This window comes from Mesocricetus auratus, unplaced genomic scaffold (genome assembly GCF_017639785.1).
Source record: "Mesocricetus auratus isolate SY011 unplaced genomic scaffold, BCM_Maur_2.0 Super-Scaffold_100010, whole genome shotgun sequence".
NCBI lineage: Eukaryota > Metazoa > Chordata > Mammalia > Rodentia > Cricetidae > Mesocricetus > Mesocricetus auratus.
Window position 1 is genome coordinate 81,489,266 of NW_024429194.1, and position 16,870 is coordinate 81,506,135.

The 16,870-nt window shown below is 54.3% G+C and overlaps 1 protein-coding gene across 2 annotated transcripts in view; it reads left to right on the forward strand.

The window, feature by feature from the left end:
- Window positions 1-16,870, forward strand: part of Scube1 (signal peptide, CUB domain and EGF like domain containing 1) — a 122,911-nt gene that overhangs the window by 75,132 nt on the left and 30,909 nt on the right. For both annotated transcript variants that reach the window (XM_040754072.1, XM_040754073.1), the window contains 2 exons: window positions 10,258-10,374; window positions 14,242-14,364. In XM_040754072.1, coding sequence (XP_040610006.1) covers window positions 10,258-10,374; window positions 14,242-14,364 — 240 coding nt within the window. The remainder of the gene's footprint in view (window positions 1-10,257; window positions 10,375-14,241; window positions 14,365-16,870) is intronic.

The following is a 16,870-nucleotide window of genomic DNA, read 5'->3' on the forward strand; positions in this document are numbered from 1 at the left end:
AAGCTCCAAAGCCATTCCCACACATGTGAGTCATACTGGGCAGTGTGAGCTATGGCTCCCCCTCCATCCTTAACAGCGGTACCCACCTTTCCTGACCGCCTAGTGTCTTCAGCACCTGTGCCCAAATTTTCCCTCCTCTGCAGTGCTGCTCTCTTGGGTCCCCACAGCCTCATAGACATCTGTCCCACATCCTGAGTCCAAGACCTAAGTCCTGAGAAGGGAGGTAAACATGGCTAGGGTGTGGTCCTGCAGGTTACCAAGTCCAAAGCCAGTCACCAATTACAGAACGCAGCAGGGGCTCAGCCACTATTCAGGCTCAAGCTGTGCTCCCAAAGGCACCAAGTAAAACCTATAGCCTGCCAGTGGGGTCCTGCTGGAACCCTCAGGAGAGTAGGATGCCCGTCCCTCCAGGGCAGTGACCCCAACCTTGTACCCCAGGCTTCACTGAGAGCTGGTGCTAGCCTAGTTGATGGATAAGGACACAGAGAGAGAGAAGCTGAGAAACTTCCTCCCTGGACTGTCCTAGCTGACTCTTCACCTGTCACCTGACCCTTTGAGGCCCACGTTTCTCTGCTTCCTCTCGGAGTCTGTCCACAAATGGATGGTCAATGCCTATAGATGTCAGAGCAAATGGTACACTGCCTGGTCTGAGGGGGTCCTAGGTTTAAAGGATTAGGAGTCCCCCAAAGCCTTAGCTGTCCTTCTTTACCTGAAGGGTCCTCTTCATAAATTTTCCCACTGATGGCCAGAATTTAGGTCCTGTTCCAGCATCCATGGCTCTCCTGACTGGCAGTCATTGCATAGGCATGGCCCAGAGGTGCCTGGACCAGGAAGAGAGGTGAAGACGTTGGCCCTGGGGCCAGCCCGTGCGGCCCCTGGGAGTCACATCTCCCAGGGATATTTCTTAGGTCCCCCCCAGAGACTTCTGTGAACTGGGAATTGCACAGCATGCCCCCACTAGGGCTGTCCTGAAGATAATGCGAGCCCACTGGAAAAGGTACCTAGCCTGGTACCTAAGCAGTGGGCAGCGCTTACCAGTGCCAGCTGTTGATGTAGGTGACTAGGGTACAAACCCAAGAGTGAGAGGCAGACAAGGAAGAACCAGCATTGCCCTCGGCTCTGCCCTGTCCTTCTCCCTAGCCCTGTCTTCCCCTGCTCTGTCCCTGCCCCCCCTACTTCCCAGCCAAGGCCTCTGGTGCCCGGGGAAGCTGCTGAGGCAGGGGTAGGTGGGTGTGTCTTATTGGGAGGAGCTTCCTGCTGCAGCCTTCTCCTTCAGAGGCTGGGGTTCCCATGAGTGGGCCTCCTGCACTTACCCGACCAGCCTTAGAGGAGATTGAAGAGTGTGGTAGGCAGGGCAACACCCCAGGGTTTGCTGCATTGTAAAAGGTCCAGGAAGAAGGGGTAGGGGGCTGGAGATAAGGAAAACTAGAGGTGATAGTGGCTAGCCCTGGCTAATCCCTAGGGGGCACAGACTGCCACACACTGCCTGAACGTTCACTCCGCTTGTCCCTACCAGTTGCCCACTCTGTTGGCTCTCTCCAACCAGAGGCGGCATACCTGTTTCTGATTTCCCCAGCCCTGCACACCCACTCCCCTGGATGGCCCCTGTCTCTCTGGGTCTAACTTCTTCCTGTCCTGGACTACCTGCCCCAGTGGGTCTGACTCACCACCATCACTACCCAGTGGCACTTAGGTAGTTCTGCCTGACAAGGCTACCTCGGTCTGCCAGCCCTCACTGGACCTTCCCCATGTCCCTGTTCACACCCCCACTTGGCCTCAGTCCAGCTCTGTACCACCTGTGTGTAGCCTCCTTTGCTAACAGGGCCTAACCGGACACTGGGTACCACTGGAAAGGATCAATGATCAAGCCACACCCGGCCACTGGACTGATCCCACACGTGACTAGTCATTTGGGTCCCTGGCTAAGGCTGGAGTCCCTCCCTCAGTTTGGTCATCCATACATCTGGGGCTGATGGGAGTCAAGTGAATGGCAATTTGACCGTCGAAACGAAGAGTGGACAGAGGTGCAGGGTCCTGGCAGGGTTTATCAAAGGAAAGAGGAAAAAAAACTCCTGGCTGACCCCAGGTAGAGAAACTGACCTTGAAACCCAGGAGCCACACAGAGCCACAGAAGCAGCACTTCTGGGCCTGGAGACCAAGCCTGCCTGGAGGACCCTCTGCTGTCTAGCAGCCTCCTGAGGGATAGCTGAGGAGTGAGCCTCACAGAGAGAAGGCAACCCTGCCTCAGACCCTCTTCTCCCATGCCCTGTGTTCCATCCATCAGAGCAGGACCAGGCACTTTGAGATGCAGATCCTCCTAGGCCTCAACCCTTTCAGGATATTTTTTTGTCCTGAGCTCAGGCCTGCTTCTCACTGCTCTGCCACAGTGCTCTCCCTAGAGGCCCAGCCTCCTCCCTGTCTCTCATCCCACTGGTGCTTAGCTGCAGACACAGCCATCTTCCAGGGCGCAAACTGTACCTCTTTCCTCAGCCCCTCAGAAGTGACTGTGTACCCCCCACCCAAACCTGAAATATGATCTCAGAGCCTCCTACCATTAACCACATTGCCCATTTCCAACTCCTGATATACCCAGGTGGCTCTGTATATCTACATGCCACAAATGGAAGGTGCCAGAAAGAAAGCAGAATCCTCCTTCACCCTGATCTAGTGAGCCTAGATTAGAAACAGACCAATGTAGAAGCAGACCAACCCATGAAGCTCTTTCTTCCCAGCCTACCTATCTGGGAAGGACATGGCTGTCCCCAGCTCCCCTTGGGCATATCTCTAGCCAAGTCCCCTAGAACTCAGTGTGCAGGTCAGAGTGGGCAGATGGTCTCAAGATTTCCTCAAGCGGGGTTCCAAGACTGATGTGGACAAAGTCGCGGGGATGAGGGGTTGGAAAGGCTTCGGGTTGTGCCTCCAAGATGGAGCTTGCTGCTAAGGATATTTGGCGGCTCTTACAGCGTGGAGCCCCGTAGTTAGACAGCAGTGGCTTCTCCTTCCAGTTCATTCTGGCCCAGCTACTACAGTCAGATATGGCCTCCATTCTGGGCCAGGGTCCCTTCACATCCCTGAGCTTTACTTTCCCTTTTGCTTGGGATGGGGTGGGGGCTGTGTTCCCCAGAGAAGTTTGGGGGAGCTTGAAGGAGCCCCATGTGAAATTTCTGGCCCTGTGTGTAACCCAGAGCAGGTGCTCAGTAACAGAGCTTTCTGTCTCCTTGATGTTTCTACTTGGTCTGTGCGATGCCAGTGGAGACTCAAACCTGAGGCAAGTCCAGTGATGAGAAGAGAGACTGGGGCCTTGCCTGGCCTTGGCCAGCTCTTACTGCTGGGCTGGTGGAACTAACCCGAGGAAGCATGGGATTACCAAAGATCAGCCAGGAATTCAAAATATGGACCCTTCCAGGAAGGTGATCTCCACCCTGGGGCTTGCAGGCCGGGAGAGCAAGAGTAATCTCACATGGAGGTCTGCATCAGACACCACACACCGCCTGCTCTAGCCTGGGGTTATTTTCCTGGGGCAGTCATTGAAATCTGAACTGGGGCTATCCCTCTGTTGAGAACCTCTTGGTTAACCACGGGTCCCTAGTGGCACACACAGTCCCTCCAGCCGGGCACTGTGGCCCTGGCTTCTTGTGCATGCTCAGATTAGGATATGCTCAGTGTATATCAGCTGCTGTTGATGGGGACTCTGCACAGAAGGGTCTGCACATTGCAGACCACTGTGTCACACCTAGCCAGAGAACAGCCCCACATGGACAATGGGCTCAGACCCCGATGTTCACCAACTGTGTAACCTGGCTGGGTTCTTCCCTGAGCCCCTACGGGGGCAGGCGACTCTAGAGAGAGGCTTCCTGTGTGCATTCTCTGTCTTTCTGGAATTCTGAACCTCACAGCTAGGGAAGGAAAGCAGGAGGGCAGGAACCGGCTTGTGTCCTGAGGTCCCTGTTCCTGCCTCCTGACCTAAGGAAAAGAAAGCCTTCAGTATAGACAAGGAGCCTGTCTTGCTGCAGGCTGGTTTTTCCCCTGAGTTGTTCTGTCTCCTTCCAGATATTTCTGCAGACCTGTAGGGTCCTATCCCCAAGGTGATTCTGCTTCCCCAACAACCATGTAAGCATCCTAACCCCTCTAGGTGCAGGCAGCTCTTCCCTGGCACTCCTACAATCCCTAGAGTCGAGGACCCTTAGTGCTCCAGAAGGCAGTCCCTCCAATGGGAGTTTGTCTCCCTGAGGTCTGAAGGATGGGGTATGCACAGCCACACCACCAGCAGCAGCAAGGGCCTCGTGGGCATGGCCACCACCAGGCTGTTAGGAAGAGAGTCCATGGAGCACCAGGACTGCCTCGAGGCCTGCTGGACCCTTTGAGCATTGAGTTCAGGGGCCTGCTGGCCTTGGTCCTGAGCAGTAACCTGTACTAAATGTGGGCAGCATTCTCTCCCACTTCCCCTGGGCACCTAATCCTAGCCTTCCCAAACTCCCCATCTCATTCCCCCCTGGCCCGGCCCATGCATGCACTTTACTGCTCCCTGCTGAGTGACAGGACAGCATGAGAGACCTTGCTCAGTATATAAATCTGCCCACGTGGTACTAATGACAGCTGGACTTGAGATGTCCCCAGTGGAGACTGAAGAGAAGAGACCACAAGTAATGACCATGCCAGGGAGAGCAGCTTTTATCTCAGAGTGATGGGAGCTGGGAGAGGGTCAGCAGTGAGCTGAGGGGAAAGGGTCAGAGGTCAGTCTGTAGGTAGATGGAGAGGGCCGGTGACTGGTCCCTTCACAGCTGCTGCAGCCAGTTCTAGAAGCTGGAAGGCAGATAGATCCACCCTGACTGAAATTTATACAGATGCAAGCAGGACTTGGGGTAGCTTCCTATCAGGGTCATGTCTTCAAGGGAAAGGTCAGATTCTGGGTACTGGGCCCACAGGAAGAATCCTACCCCCCAACACCATACACCCCCCCCATTAGAGCCTCCTGGGAGAAGATCCTGAAGCCCTCAGTGAGGCCAGGCACATACAAATGGGAAGCAACATTCTAGAGGGAGGAATCAGTCCTTTGCCTAAAATTCCCCAGCTTACAGGAGTAACGTCTGGCATACCAGCCAATGGACTGAATCTTTTGTCAAGCTGTCACAGTGATCTACCATGCTGCCTCCCGTTTGGGCCCAAACCCTGGGGTCACCCTACTTACCCTAGCTTCAGCCCTGTTTCTCTTTGCCAGGACTGACACAGGGTAGGATTCATTTCCCATGCCCCATGCTACTTCTCAGGGACATCCCAAGTCCCTGCGTGATAAACAGGAGCCAGCCCCCACCATGCTGGGCCTGTGCTGATCACCCAGGCATGGCTCTTCCTGAACCCATGTGGTGGATGAGGGGACAACCAAACATAATGTTACCTTGATGGCTGGCTTCAGAAAGCATGGGACTGTGGCCTTCTAAGCCCTAGTGACTTTGTTGACTTGGCCAAAGGGGCTACCCAGAAGAAGCCAGTGGGAAAAGCAAGGCTTCTCCATCCTGTGCCATCTCCCCTAGAGAGCAGCTGACTCCTGGGTAGGTCAGTTTATCTCTGTGGCTCCTCACTCATTGCCAAAGCACTGTCTTATTGGCCTCTACACTGCCCACTAGACTAGGGTGTCTGTGAGGCCAGGGTTGGGGTCCCAAGCACATCTGCCCAGTTCAGAGCCACTCAGAAAAGGGTTGTTTTTATTATTTACTTATTTACTCATATTTTATGTGCATTGGCATTTCGCTTATGGTTATGTCTGTGTGAGGGTGTCCAATTCCCTGGAACCAGAGTTATAGACAGTTATGAGTTGTGGTGCAGGTGCTGGGAATTGAACTCGGGTCCTCTGGAAGAACAGCCAGTGCTCTTAACCTCTGAGCCATCTTTCCAGACCCTCAGGAAAGGATTATTAAATGATTCAGCCATGGGCAATGGGTGCCAGCCTCCATGTGCCGAAGGTCTGAAACTCTGCACCAAGAGTGAAGTGGTCACAATTATAGACCAATCTATACAACCCTACCCGTGTATCTGGGCCATTCAAAAGCCACATAGATGCAGTCTCCATGTGCAAAGGGGCTTCCTGTGCTTACACAGTCCATGTGCACATGGAAACTGACTGCAGCTTACACAGTCCATGTACACATGGAAACTGTCTGACTGCAAAGCTCAAGTATGGTCCACACTTGGGTAAGACTGTCCTTCAGAGAACTTGCTGATCAATGGTGGTGCCAGCCTGCAGAGCCTACACAGGGGCTGCTTCCAGACAGCAGCAGGTCTGTTCTTGCCTCCCTCTGTCAGAGCCTCGCCACCATAGGTCCAGACTTCACCTGCCTCGGGCCATCCTCCTGCTTCCTCACTGAGCCTCCCTGAGAACCTATCATCAAAACCCCACCTCTAAGACTAGTCCTGTTTACTTAGCCTGATATCTTATGGCTATCTCCTTTCCTAGCTATGTGACCTGGACAAACAGGCTGCTTCTCTGTGACTGTCCAGTCGCCGGGGCTGGCCTGAGATGGGCCCTCAACTGATTTGTGCCCTGAAGTCTCTATCTGGAAATTCTGATTTTGGGGGGGGTCTTTTCCAGACAGGGTTTCTCTGTGGCTTTGGAGGCTGTCTTGGAACTCTCTGTAGACCACACTGGCCCGGAACTCAGAGATATCCTCCTGTTTCTGCCTCCCGAGTGCTGGGATTAAAGGCGTGCACCACCAGTGCCCGGCTCTGAATCATTTTTGAACACAGGCCCCTCATTACTTCTCACTGAGTCACAAGTGAGGCAGCCATTCCCACCTGAGTAAACTCCTTCTCCGAGCCTCAGTTCTCTCCACAAAAGCAACAGGGCTGGTTTTTGTCTGCTTGTGCTTTGGACTGCTCTGAGCTCTTTTGAGGGTAGGGATGAGAAGGCACCTTCTCGGGGGAATAGAGCTGTGCCTCTGGAGGGTAGTTCTCTCGCAGGAGAGGTCGGACATTAGAAAGAGCCCAGTAGTTCTCAGCTGGAGCCAGGACACAGAGAGAGATGAATTATGGGATCACGAATGAGCTTGTCTCTTCCCTTAAGTTCTGGCACCACAGTTCTGGTGCACAGACTCAGGCCTTCCTGGGCTGACCTGTTCACCAGCCCCAGCTCAGTGACTGGGATGGGGACCAGAGAAGGCCACCAGGTGAGAAACAGGAGGAGCCCAACCCCTGGAATAGACTGCTACAGACTCCAAACTTCATCTACCACCCATTGCAAAGAGAAATGCTTTCAAGTTTATCTGAGACAGTAGTGGCCAAACGTCAGATCTAGGCGGTCTCTAGTCTTGGGGGACAGAGGTGAAGCTGTTTGCAAGGTCCTCAGAGATGAGAGCTGTGCCGTGCTCCATTGCCAATGATGCGTTTGGCAGTGCCCAGGGCTTCCAATTGGAAACTTCTAAAGACAGGATGTTCATTGTCACCCTGCCAGCCTGTGTCCCACAGGGGACCCTGGTGGGCTCTACACATGTTACATTTTGTGGTATCCTTCACCCAGAATTATATGGCTGAGGTGGAGAAGGCAGAGGTGAGGGCCCATGGAGGCCAAGTCAGCCACCAAATTGCTCAGCATTTAGCTGTTCTACTCAGAGCAAGGCAGTGGCCTAGAGGAGGGACTGTTTGGCTGTGACATCATAGGACAGTGACATCAAGACCACAGTAAAAATAGAGACTACAGTTGGGAGCTCTGAAGAAGCGGTTTGACCAGGTCCCAGGGGAGGTGGGGGAGAGGCTCGGACTCAATGGACTGGATAGAAAAGCATTCCTGGAGTAGAGCGCTCCCTGTCTACGGTAGACACGGACAATTAGGGGTAGTGTCTAGCTGTGTGTGTGACTGCACAGGCCCCTGGAGCTGGTCTGGCAGAGGCAGTTAAAGGACATTAGTTAAGACCCTGTGCCCAGGAAACTGTGTGTTTAGTTTAGTCCAGCCAGGCAGATCCCAGACACCACTGCCACATAGTCTATGCAGCTTGGGCTTAGGCTCCCCTCTGAGGAAGTAAGGTCCAGGAACCGGAAAGGCAGGGTTGTGAGACATGGAGGACACCGAGAGGGTCCGGTCTCTCGTGATCACTATAATGAGATGCTGTGGGCTCGGGGGCTGATGCCCAAGAACAGACAGAGACCCTACTGGGTCACTGGGGACTCAGAGCCTGAAGTCCCTGCATCGGCCATCGGCTGGGTAATGCAAGGAGGCCTGAAAGCCTGGCATGGGAGAGAATGACTTGCAAGAACGGGTGACCACTGCCAGAGCCCAACTCCCCATCTCAGCCTCAATCTATCTAATGGGCAGATGGGGCCAGCAGGTCTCCAAGTCCTCCTTAGTTAAATTTCAAGTCTCATCAAAGGGAAAGGAAGATTGCAAACTATGAGGTTTGGTTCCCAAGTACACGGTCCCGAATGCCTGAATCCCACCTCCACCACCAGAGAGGGCCAGGGTCCACCCAGTCCCAGCTGGCATCACCTGCCCCTCCCCCACACCCCAGTACTACTGAGCTGTAATTACCCACACCTGGGAGACAGGTAGCCTTTCTGTCCCCTCTCTAGAGGGTCGCCCCACATGAAAGGTTGGCAGGCTTTCCGCCGGGGTGGGCGGCAGGATCCCCCCCCCTCTGGTTTAACCCCAGGAAATCAAACATGTGGTGAGCACCCCCTGGTCCACACCTGGGCCTTATGGCTTTCAAGTGGTGAGTGTATTTGATCTTCACCTTCACCCTGGGGGGAAGAAGCTCATCTTCTCACTCGCCAGGTGTGGGACTGCCTCCCACCTCACCCTACTGCCCCAGTAGATGCCCCCGTGAGGAGATAAGAGGTTACACATAGGCTACAAACCAGTTAGAACTGGTCCATGCTGGCACAGGGGTCCACCTGCCTAAGTGTGAGGAAGGTTGGCTTCACTGTGCTTAGACTTCAGGGGAGGGCCTCAGAGAGATGCTTGGATCATAAAGGATAAGGAAATAGGTCTTGAATGACACAAAGAAACCCACTCACAGGAACTTCCTATCCCTGGCTGGAGGTGTTAACCTGAAACTCAGAGAGGCCAGTCAAGAAGAGTGTTAGGACGAAAAGACATCTGCTTTTAGTGGCCACCATAGCTCTTCCTGGATGGCGATGGCTAGTGGGGATGCTGGTCTTGAGAAAAAAGACGCGGTCCTTAGGGACTGCCTAGCCTCTGCAGACATCCACACACACAATCAGCTTGCACACAAGGATATTAGGCCTCTGTCCCTCTGCTGGCACCCCTGCCCTCTCTGAGGCAAAGTTCAAAGGCCAGACACCATGAATCTGATGGAATTAGCTGTGTGGAAAGAGTCTCCCTTCATCCCTTCTCTCAGGCTCATTCCCAAAGTCTTTGCAGAGGAGACCCGTGACATTTGCAGAATTGAGTAAGAACCTTCCTGGAAAGGGGCCATAGCCACAGGCACCAGGTGAAGCAAGTTGGAGGCGTGAGGGTAGTGCAAGCTGTGGAGAGCAATGCTCAGTGCTCAGCTGCCCCACAATAAAATGTCAGAGAAGCCCACTCACACAGCCACTGTTTCCCGAGAGCCAAGCCTCCCAGGTGCTCATGAAGAAAGCCAGGTGGCAGATGACCAGAGGTCTGGGAGAGAGATGGGCGAGCCACCACATCCTGGAAAGCCAGCCCTGCCCGTCTTCTGCAGGCCTGCAGAGGCTCACTCTCACCCCACAGCAGCTTCAGTGACCTCCATTATGCCCCCAGCCACTCTGGCCCCTTTGAATTTTGCAGGAGGAGGGAAAAAAGCACTAGACAGGCTTCAAGTGGACAAAAACCAGACGCTTTGGTAAATGGTTCAGTGAGAACAGATGTGAGGCTGGGGAGGTCCCTAGGTTGATGGATGATGTGCAGCCCTATGGCCAGGCCGGAAAGCCATTTTACACCAGGCTGGGCTTAGGCGCCCCCATGCCTTACTGCAGTCACTAACAGGATTGGGTGACTGAACCCAAGCAGAGCAAAGATTTAGAACACCACTAAGCAGCTGCTAGGCTATTCTCAGCACTGATCCTAAGAGTGAACCCCCCCACCTCCACCGTGAGTAACCTTTACCCCAGTACAGCCCTAAGTCATTTGCAGACATTTCCATGGGACCGGCACTAGCTCAGGAAGTATCCCAACAGCCAGGGTACCACAGGTGAGACTTGAGCCTAGATTCCTGCTCTCACTGATGGGAAAAGATTGTAGCTGGTTCCTGGGGAAACTGAGCATCTCTGTCTCTCCCCTCCCCTCCCCAGAGACATGTGCAGTGAACAATGGAGGCTGTGACCGGACATGCAAAGACACGGCCACTGGTGTGCGGTGCAGCTGCCCAGTTGGATTCACGCTGCAGCCGGATGGAAAGACATGCAAAGGTCAGCACATGGGCTGCGTTGGTACCGCCCTGCCTGGCGCCAGAAGGCCCACAGCTGGGTCCTGTTAACCAGGCTGGCGGGCAGATGAACGAAGGCAGCTGGCAACTACGGGGGTCGTCGGAGATGATAAGAAAAGGAAGACTCCCCAGCAGGGTACTGTGGCACGCCTGTAGTGTCCTGGGTCAGGAAGGTCCTGGTGCCATAAAATTTGCCTGTGGCTTAAGAACTAACGGAAACCACAGAGTATTTCTGGGCCTTCGACTCCAGGAATGGTGTGTGGCCCGACCCTTGGCTTTCAGTTGCGTGGCCTTTAGTGTTGAGCTGGTAGGGACAGCTTGGTACAGGGCGTGCATCATTGTGTGTCGCTACCACAAATGTAGAAGGGGACCTCAACCAGAAGCAAAAGGACTTTGGCATAGAAACTGAGGAGTCTGGAGGTGAGAATGAAGATGGCTGAGGTGGAGGGCAGCCATGCAAGAGAGGAGGTTGGGTGCAGTCCCCACTGTCTTCCTCGCAGCCCATGATGTCACAGTAAGCCAGCCCTCATACGTTACCCAGGCTAGCAGAGGGTAGACCCAGGCTTCACTGTACCCTCAGAGGCATAGGCTGACCCTGGACATGAGTGCTGTGTGGAGCTTCATTCCTGTGATGAGCCCAGCGTGGTCAGGAAGAGAGACATAGACCAGCTGCTCAACTCTGAGAGTCAACTCATCTAGCAAGAAAGGGCCCGGGCCGCATGTGGTCTGAGATGAGAGGGGCTGCTGCCATGCCAGTAGCCAAACCATGTCCTGTTGTGTACTCCATTTGGGGGAAGATAGGTGTGAAGGAGACATCATAGCCTTAGACCCATTGGTCCCTGCCCCTAGTGCTTCTTGGTTTCACATGGCTCCTCTTCAGATGGTTGGGCCCTTTAACCAGGTTGGCCCTTCTTTAACCCAGCCTTTGGCCAAAGCTCCTCCATGAACATGAGTCACTCTTTGCTCCCTCTTGACTTCTGGAGTGGGCCAGCACTCTCCTGTAACTGCAGTGCTCTGCTGGGTTCAGGTGCTGGGAGGAGGGGTTGCCGAGATGACGTAAGTAAGTCTCTGCTGTAGAGACGCACTAGCATCTTGCCCGTGCGTGGTGAAGTCCTTATGAGCTGCAGGTGGAAGGTGGTTGGGGGAGGGTAGTGGCTTTCACCAGCACAGGGCTTGAGAGCATTTCCAGGGACTGCTGGCCAGGCCCCAGGCAAGGTTAGGTAGGGCAAGCACAGGCCCGGGTTGTCACTTTGAGAAGGTCTCATAGCACTGCCTGGCCTCTGGGCAGAATCTAAAGGAGCATCAAGGCTTCTGGTGGCATTGCTTGGGCCACATGACCATGGCAGGGGAGAAAGCAGAGTTGACATTCTGCTATGGATGTTACTGGCTTTGAAGGGGTGGGACTCGTGTGTAAGTGCCTAACACGGCCATCATGACATCTTCAAGTCCAAGAAGCCAGGTGGCACCACAGACCCCAGGGGTGGGGTTTGTGGAGTTCTTGACAGTGGGCTAGGGAGTTCCCAGCAGGGCTCAGGGGCCTGGGCAGCACAAGCCAACAGGGGATTCCTAGTGAACCGAGGGCCTACTCTGGGGCTCTAGCTCACTAGTCAGGTGCACGCTCTGATCTTGGCGAGGGTCCCGGGGACAATATCAAAGGGATGACTTCAAAGGTTCGGTGTTTTCTGAAAGCCCACAAGTCATCATCAGGCAAAACAGGTGGCTGTGGGGGCGGGGAGGGAGCAGTGACAGCTGGGAAAGCCCTGGGCCCGCCGGAGCAGCAGACAGGTGGAAGCAGGGTGGGAAGGTGGGACATTCGCCCAAGCATGGGGGCCAAGGGCCTGGGGAGCTCACCCCAGACTCAGCTCTGCTCTAGGCCGCCAGCCCTAGGTTCCCTGTTTGGTACAGCGCCACTTGCTATCAGATGGGCATCGTGGCTTCTGATACTGAAGCTCCTCCCCCCACCGTCTCCCAGAAAGGCCTGGGAGAGCCCCCACCCACTGCCTGTGCTTTGTCCTCCTCTCCCATGCCCTGGGCCAAGCAGGCCACCTGCCAGGACTTTCATCCAAGTGGGAAAGGTCTCCTCATCTGACTCGCCGGCCAGGCCAGCCCAGCACATGGCCTCCCTGTTTACCCACCTGAAAACTCTCTCTCGCTGGCCCCACAGGTGGCCAGGTTGTGCCCAGTGGGTTAGCAGAAGGGAAGAGGGAGTTGGTGTGTGCTTTCCCGGGGCTCACCCCATCAGGGAAGAGGGAGTTGATGTGTGCTTTCCCGGGGCTCACCCCATCAGGGCTCCCCATACACATCAGCCTGGGCCCAGAGTCTCTGTGCCCTCAGCTCCCACTGCTGTCTGGGATCCTTGCCTTGCTACTGATGATGTCATTCATCTCTTTGTGAACATTCCCAGGAAGTCTCTGTCCCTCGGGCTCTCTCATGTCCCCAAGAACAGGATCCATGACAAGAGAGTAGTTGAGACAGCTTCTCATGGAGTGTGGTAGGGTTGAGACAGCTTCTCATGGAGTGTGGTAGGGTTGAGACAGCTTCTCATGGAGTGTGGTGGGGTTGAGACAGTTCTCATGGAGTGTGGTGGGCAGAGCCTGCAGAGGCTCAGCAGGGGAAGTGGATCCCTGAGGCCAGACCCAGCTGCAGCGGGGAGAGCTGTGAGAATCCAGGCCCTCATCCTGGGAAGCCAGAGGCCTCAGCACACTTGACAGACTGTAGGCGATGGTACTGGTTGCCATGGCGGGGAGGGGAGCACAGGGTGAAGGGGAAAGGTGAGAGAAAAAGAAGTTGCACTCTGGGCACTCATTGGAAGTTGAGGGCCATATGAGGCCAGCAAGACCCTACTAGATCCTATGCTGGAGAGAGCGGCCTTCCCACTACCTCCACTTAGCTGGCTACACCAGCCTGAGCTCTTCCTCATTCTGACCCTGTGACAGTCCCTTCACTGACAGGCTCAGGTAGAAGGGGTAACAGGGAAGCTCCAAAGGCCTGAGGCACTCTCTGTGGAAAGGGTCAAGAGTCCCACTGCGGGCAGCAGCAGGGTTCAGGTGGGCAGGCATGAATGGAAAGGGCTCACAGATGTGGACAGGCATCCTTGAAGTGTTTGCCAGAAGCCCACTCTCGGAAGGAGAAGGCTCCCGATCACTGGAAACATGTGAGCTGGAACCAACTGGCGAGCTTGTTCATGAGGCTTATCATGTGAGGGGCATCGCTAATGGCCTGGGATGGGGTCAGTGGCCAGTGGAGGATAGTCTCACTTCTCTAACTGCTGAAGTGAGAACAGGTCAAGCCAGAGACCTCACTCACCTGAGGAAGCCTCGCTGCCCCCCAGGTTCTTCCCCCTCCACAGACTCTCCTCAGCAGGCAGCAAGCGGTGACACCTGGCCCCTCAAGTGTACTGACACCCCTAAGCCCCAGCACCTTAGAGATGTGATTTCTGTCATCCTCATCATGGTGCCTGTTCTGTGTTGTGGGGACCCTTTTTAATCTTCATCCTGGGATGGGAGAGGGGGCATAACTATCTCAAGTCACCGGAGGCAGCAATACTGCAGCCTCACTCCTTCCAGAATGCCTCCTCAGATGGGTAAAGGGACATGGAAGCCATCACTGTCCCTGTTGGTTCCTGAACCCTAAAACAAGCTACCAGGGCTACCAATCACAGGGGAAGTCAGGGACCTTGGGGGACTGGGGTTTAGCTTTCCACCCAGGTTCTTCACATCTGTGACCAGAAGCCAGCCCTAGGCAGCGAGCAGCAGGTGGGCCAAGGCCAAGAAGGCAGGATGGCACTACCCCTTCCCCAGGCCATCCCGACCGTGGCATCTGAGCCTCCTCCCCTCCCCAACCTCTTCAGACATCAACGAGTGCTTGATGAACAACGGAGGCTGCGACCACTTCTGCCGAAACACGGTGGGCAGCTTTGAATGCGGCTGCCAAAAGGGCCACAAGCTACTGACGGATGAGCGGACATGCCAAGGTGAGCACCTACCAGGTCCCAGGTGCCACTCACAGTCAGCCCCCGTGGTCAGTGTTCCTGTCTTCCGGATTCTTGTACACTCGCAGGAAAGGGAAGCACTCAAACTGGGTAGCTCAGGATACAGAATTCTCCAGAACTTGGTGCCTGCTCTTTCCTACCTGCCCTTCATGACTTAGAGCCACACAACCCAACCCTGTCTCCTGTCTGCTTTATAGATGGGGAAAGTGCTGGGCATGGTGGTACATGCCCCAGTTCCAGCTGGGACATGGTTGTAAGACTGAGTCTAGACTGGGCTACACCGTGAGACTTAATCTGAAATATATTTATGGGAAACTAAGGCCCAGAGAGGGACCCACCCACACTCCCCCTCCCATCCATGCCTTCCTCCTGCAGGCAGCCCAGTTCTGAAGGCTCAATATTGCCGCCTGGTGGAAGGCATTGCACATCACAGACATTTTCCCAGCACAGAGGCGTGGCTTCTGCTAGGACAAGAATAACTGAGGTTCTGGCTGGAGTTATCCAGTAGCCAAGAGTCACAGACAAGCCCAGGAGCCCCTAGGATGCAGGCATCCCAGGAGTGGGGTAATCAGGGAGATTCCTGGGAAAGCTACTGGTGACATGCTAGACAACTCATTTCCCAAGACAAACAGGAAGTTGGCCCATTAGGAGAAAGAGCTCAGGGTACATGAGACCTTAGTGGGGCTGAGCAGGGCCATTGGGAAGGAGGCAGGTGCCCTAGAGAACCAACTTGGGAGAAACCATGAAAAGCATCAGAGCTTTAGTTCTAATGGTGACTGTCCTATCAGGGTCAGGTTCTTTTGTCCCTGTAAGACCCCCATAGCTGCAGAGCAGGCAGCCCTGTGGGCAGCCTCTGCTGGTGAGTACAGTTCAGTGTCTCATCAGTGAAGCCCTGAAGTCCTAGGTCCTGGTAAGAAGAGGCTGCCAAGGGTACCCAGCACCAACCTGGCCTACTGCGTCAAGGCCAGCCACACCCTCCCCCAGGCCAGGCCTTGCTCCCCTGGATGGACATCCTGGCCCATCTTTTCCAGTTGCAGGCTGGTCAAGATCCCATTAGCCAGCCAGCCCTTGAAGGCTCCTCCACATTCCAGCTTTGTCTTACCACCACTTTACCAAGCTCTATGGTGGGCCAAGGGCAGTGGTTCTCAATGAGTAGGTCACAACCCCTTTGGGGGTCAAACAACCCTTACCCAGGGATCGCATATCAGATACCCTGCAGATCAGACATTTAAATTATAATTCATAACAGTAGCAAAATTACAGTTATGAAGTAAAAACAGAATTAATTTTATGGCCGGGGTCACCACAACATGAGGAACTGTATTAAAGGGTCTCAGCATTAGGAAGGTTGAGAACCACTGGCCAAGAGTCTTGAATCCTCAACCAGCCCTGAGAGAACAGGCCAAGTAGTAGGCACACTCAGGCTCTGCACCAAGGCCCTTGCTGGCATACTCCACCCAGCCCCATTTGTATCTCCACCCTTTCGCAGCTCATCTATCTGAAGGCTCCCTGGGTTTGTCAAAGAAGAGTCCGAGCTCCTTACGAAGCCTAGCATCTTCCAGTGCCCTTTGACCCTCATACAGTCCCATGACCTCCCTAGACCCACCCTGTCCTTCGCCTGGAGCATCCCTTCTCCTTTCCAAGCAGGACCCATCCACAGCCCAGGAGGCGCTCCCAGGCCTTAAGGAGAGCTTACACTCTCATTTGAGCGCCCACAGGACAGCATTGCCCTTGCATTGGGGTCTTATAAGCACATATTTCGGTTAAGTATGACATCACTAGAGTCAGTGCCAATGTGTTCAAAGAACAAAGTCTTCACCTCAAAACCTTTAAAACCTCAAAGCCCATCCCCAGTGACACACTTCTTCCACCAGGGTCACACTCCTGTCCCTGATAATCCTTTCAGACAGTTTCATCCCCTGGGAACCTGGGCCTTTGAGGGTCATTCTTATTGGAACCACCACATTCCAGTCCCTGGACCTCATAGGCTTATAGCATGTCATAACGCAAAAATGCATCCCATTCATCTTCAAAAGTCCCCATAGTCTTTCACAGTCTACAGACTGCTTAAAAGTCCAAAGTCTCTTCCGAGACTCAAGGCAGTCTCTTATATGTAATCTGTAAAATCACCCACTTCCACATACAACATCACAGAACATACATTGCCATTCCAAACTCCAAACCCTGCATCTCCATGTCCGATGTCAAAACTCTTCAGATGTCCAACCCCTTCCAGCTTTGACGACTGCAGCACACACTCTCTCTTGGGCTGGTTCCACTCGCTGCTAGCAGCTCTCCTCAGCAGGTGTCCCATGGCTCTGGCATCTCCAGCATCTTGGGATCTCCAGTGAAATCCAAGTTTCTTCTTGTTAGTTTCACATAATGGCCTTTGTCGGTCTCCATGCAGGGACACCCCTGCCACACACCTCCCTTTATCGGCTTTCCTTAGACACCCCTCCAGATACCACGATCCGTTCTTGTATTCTTC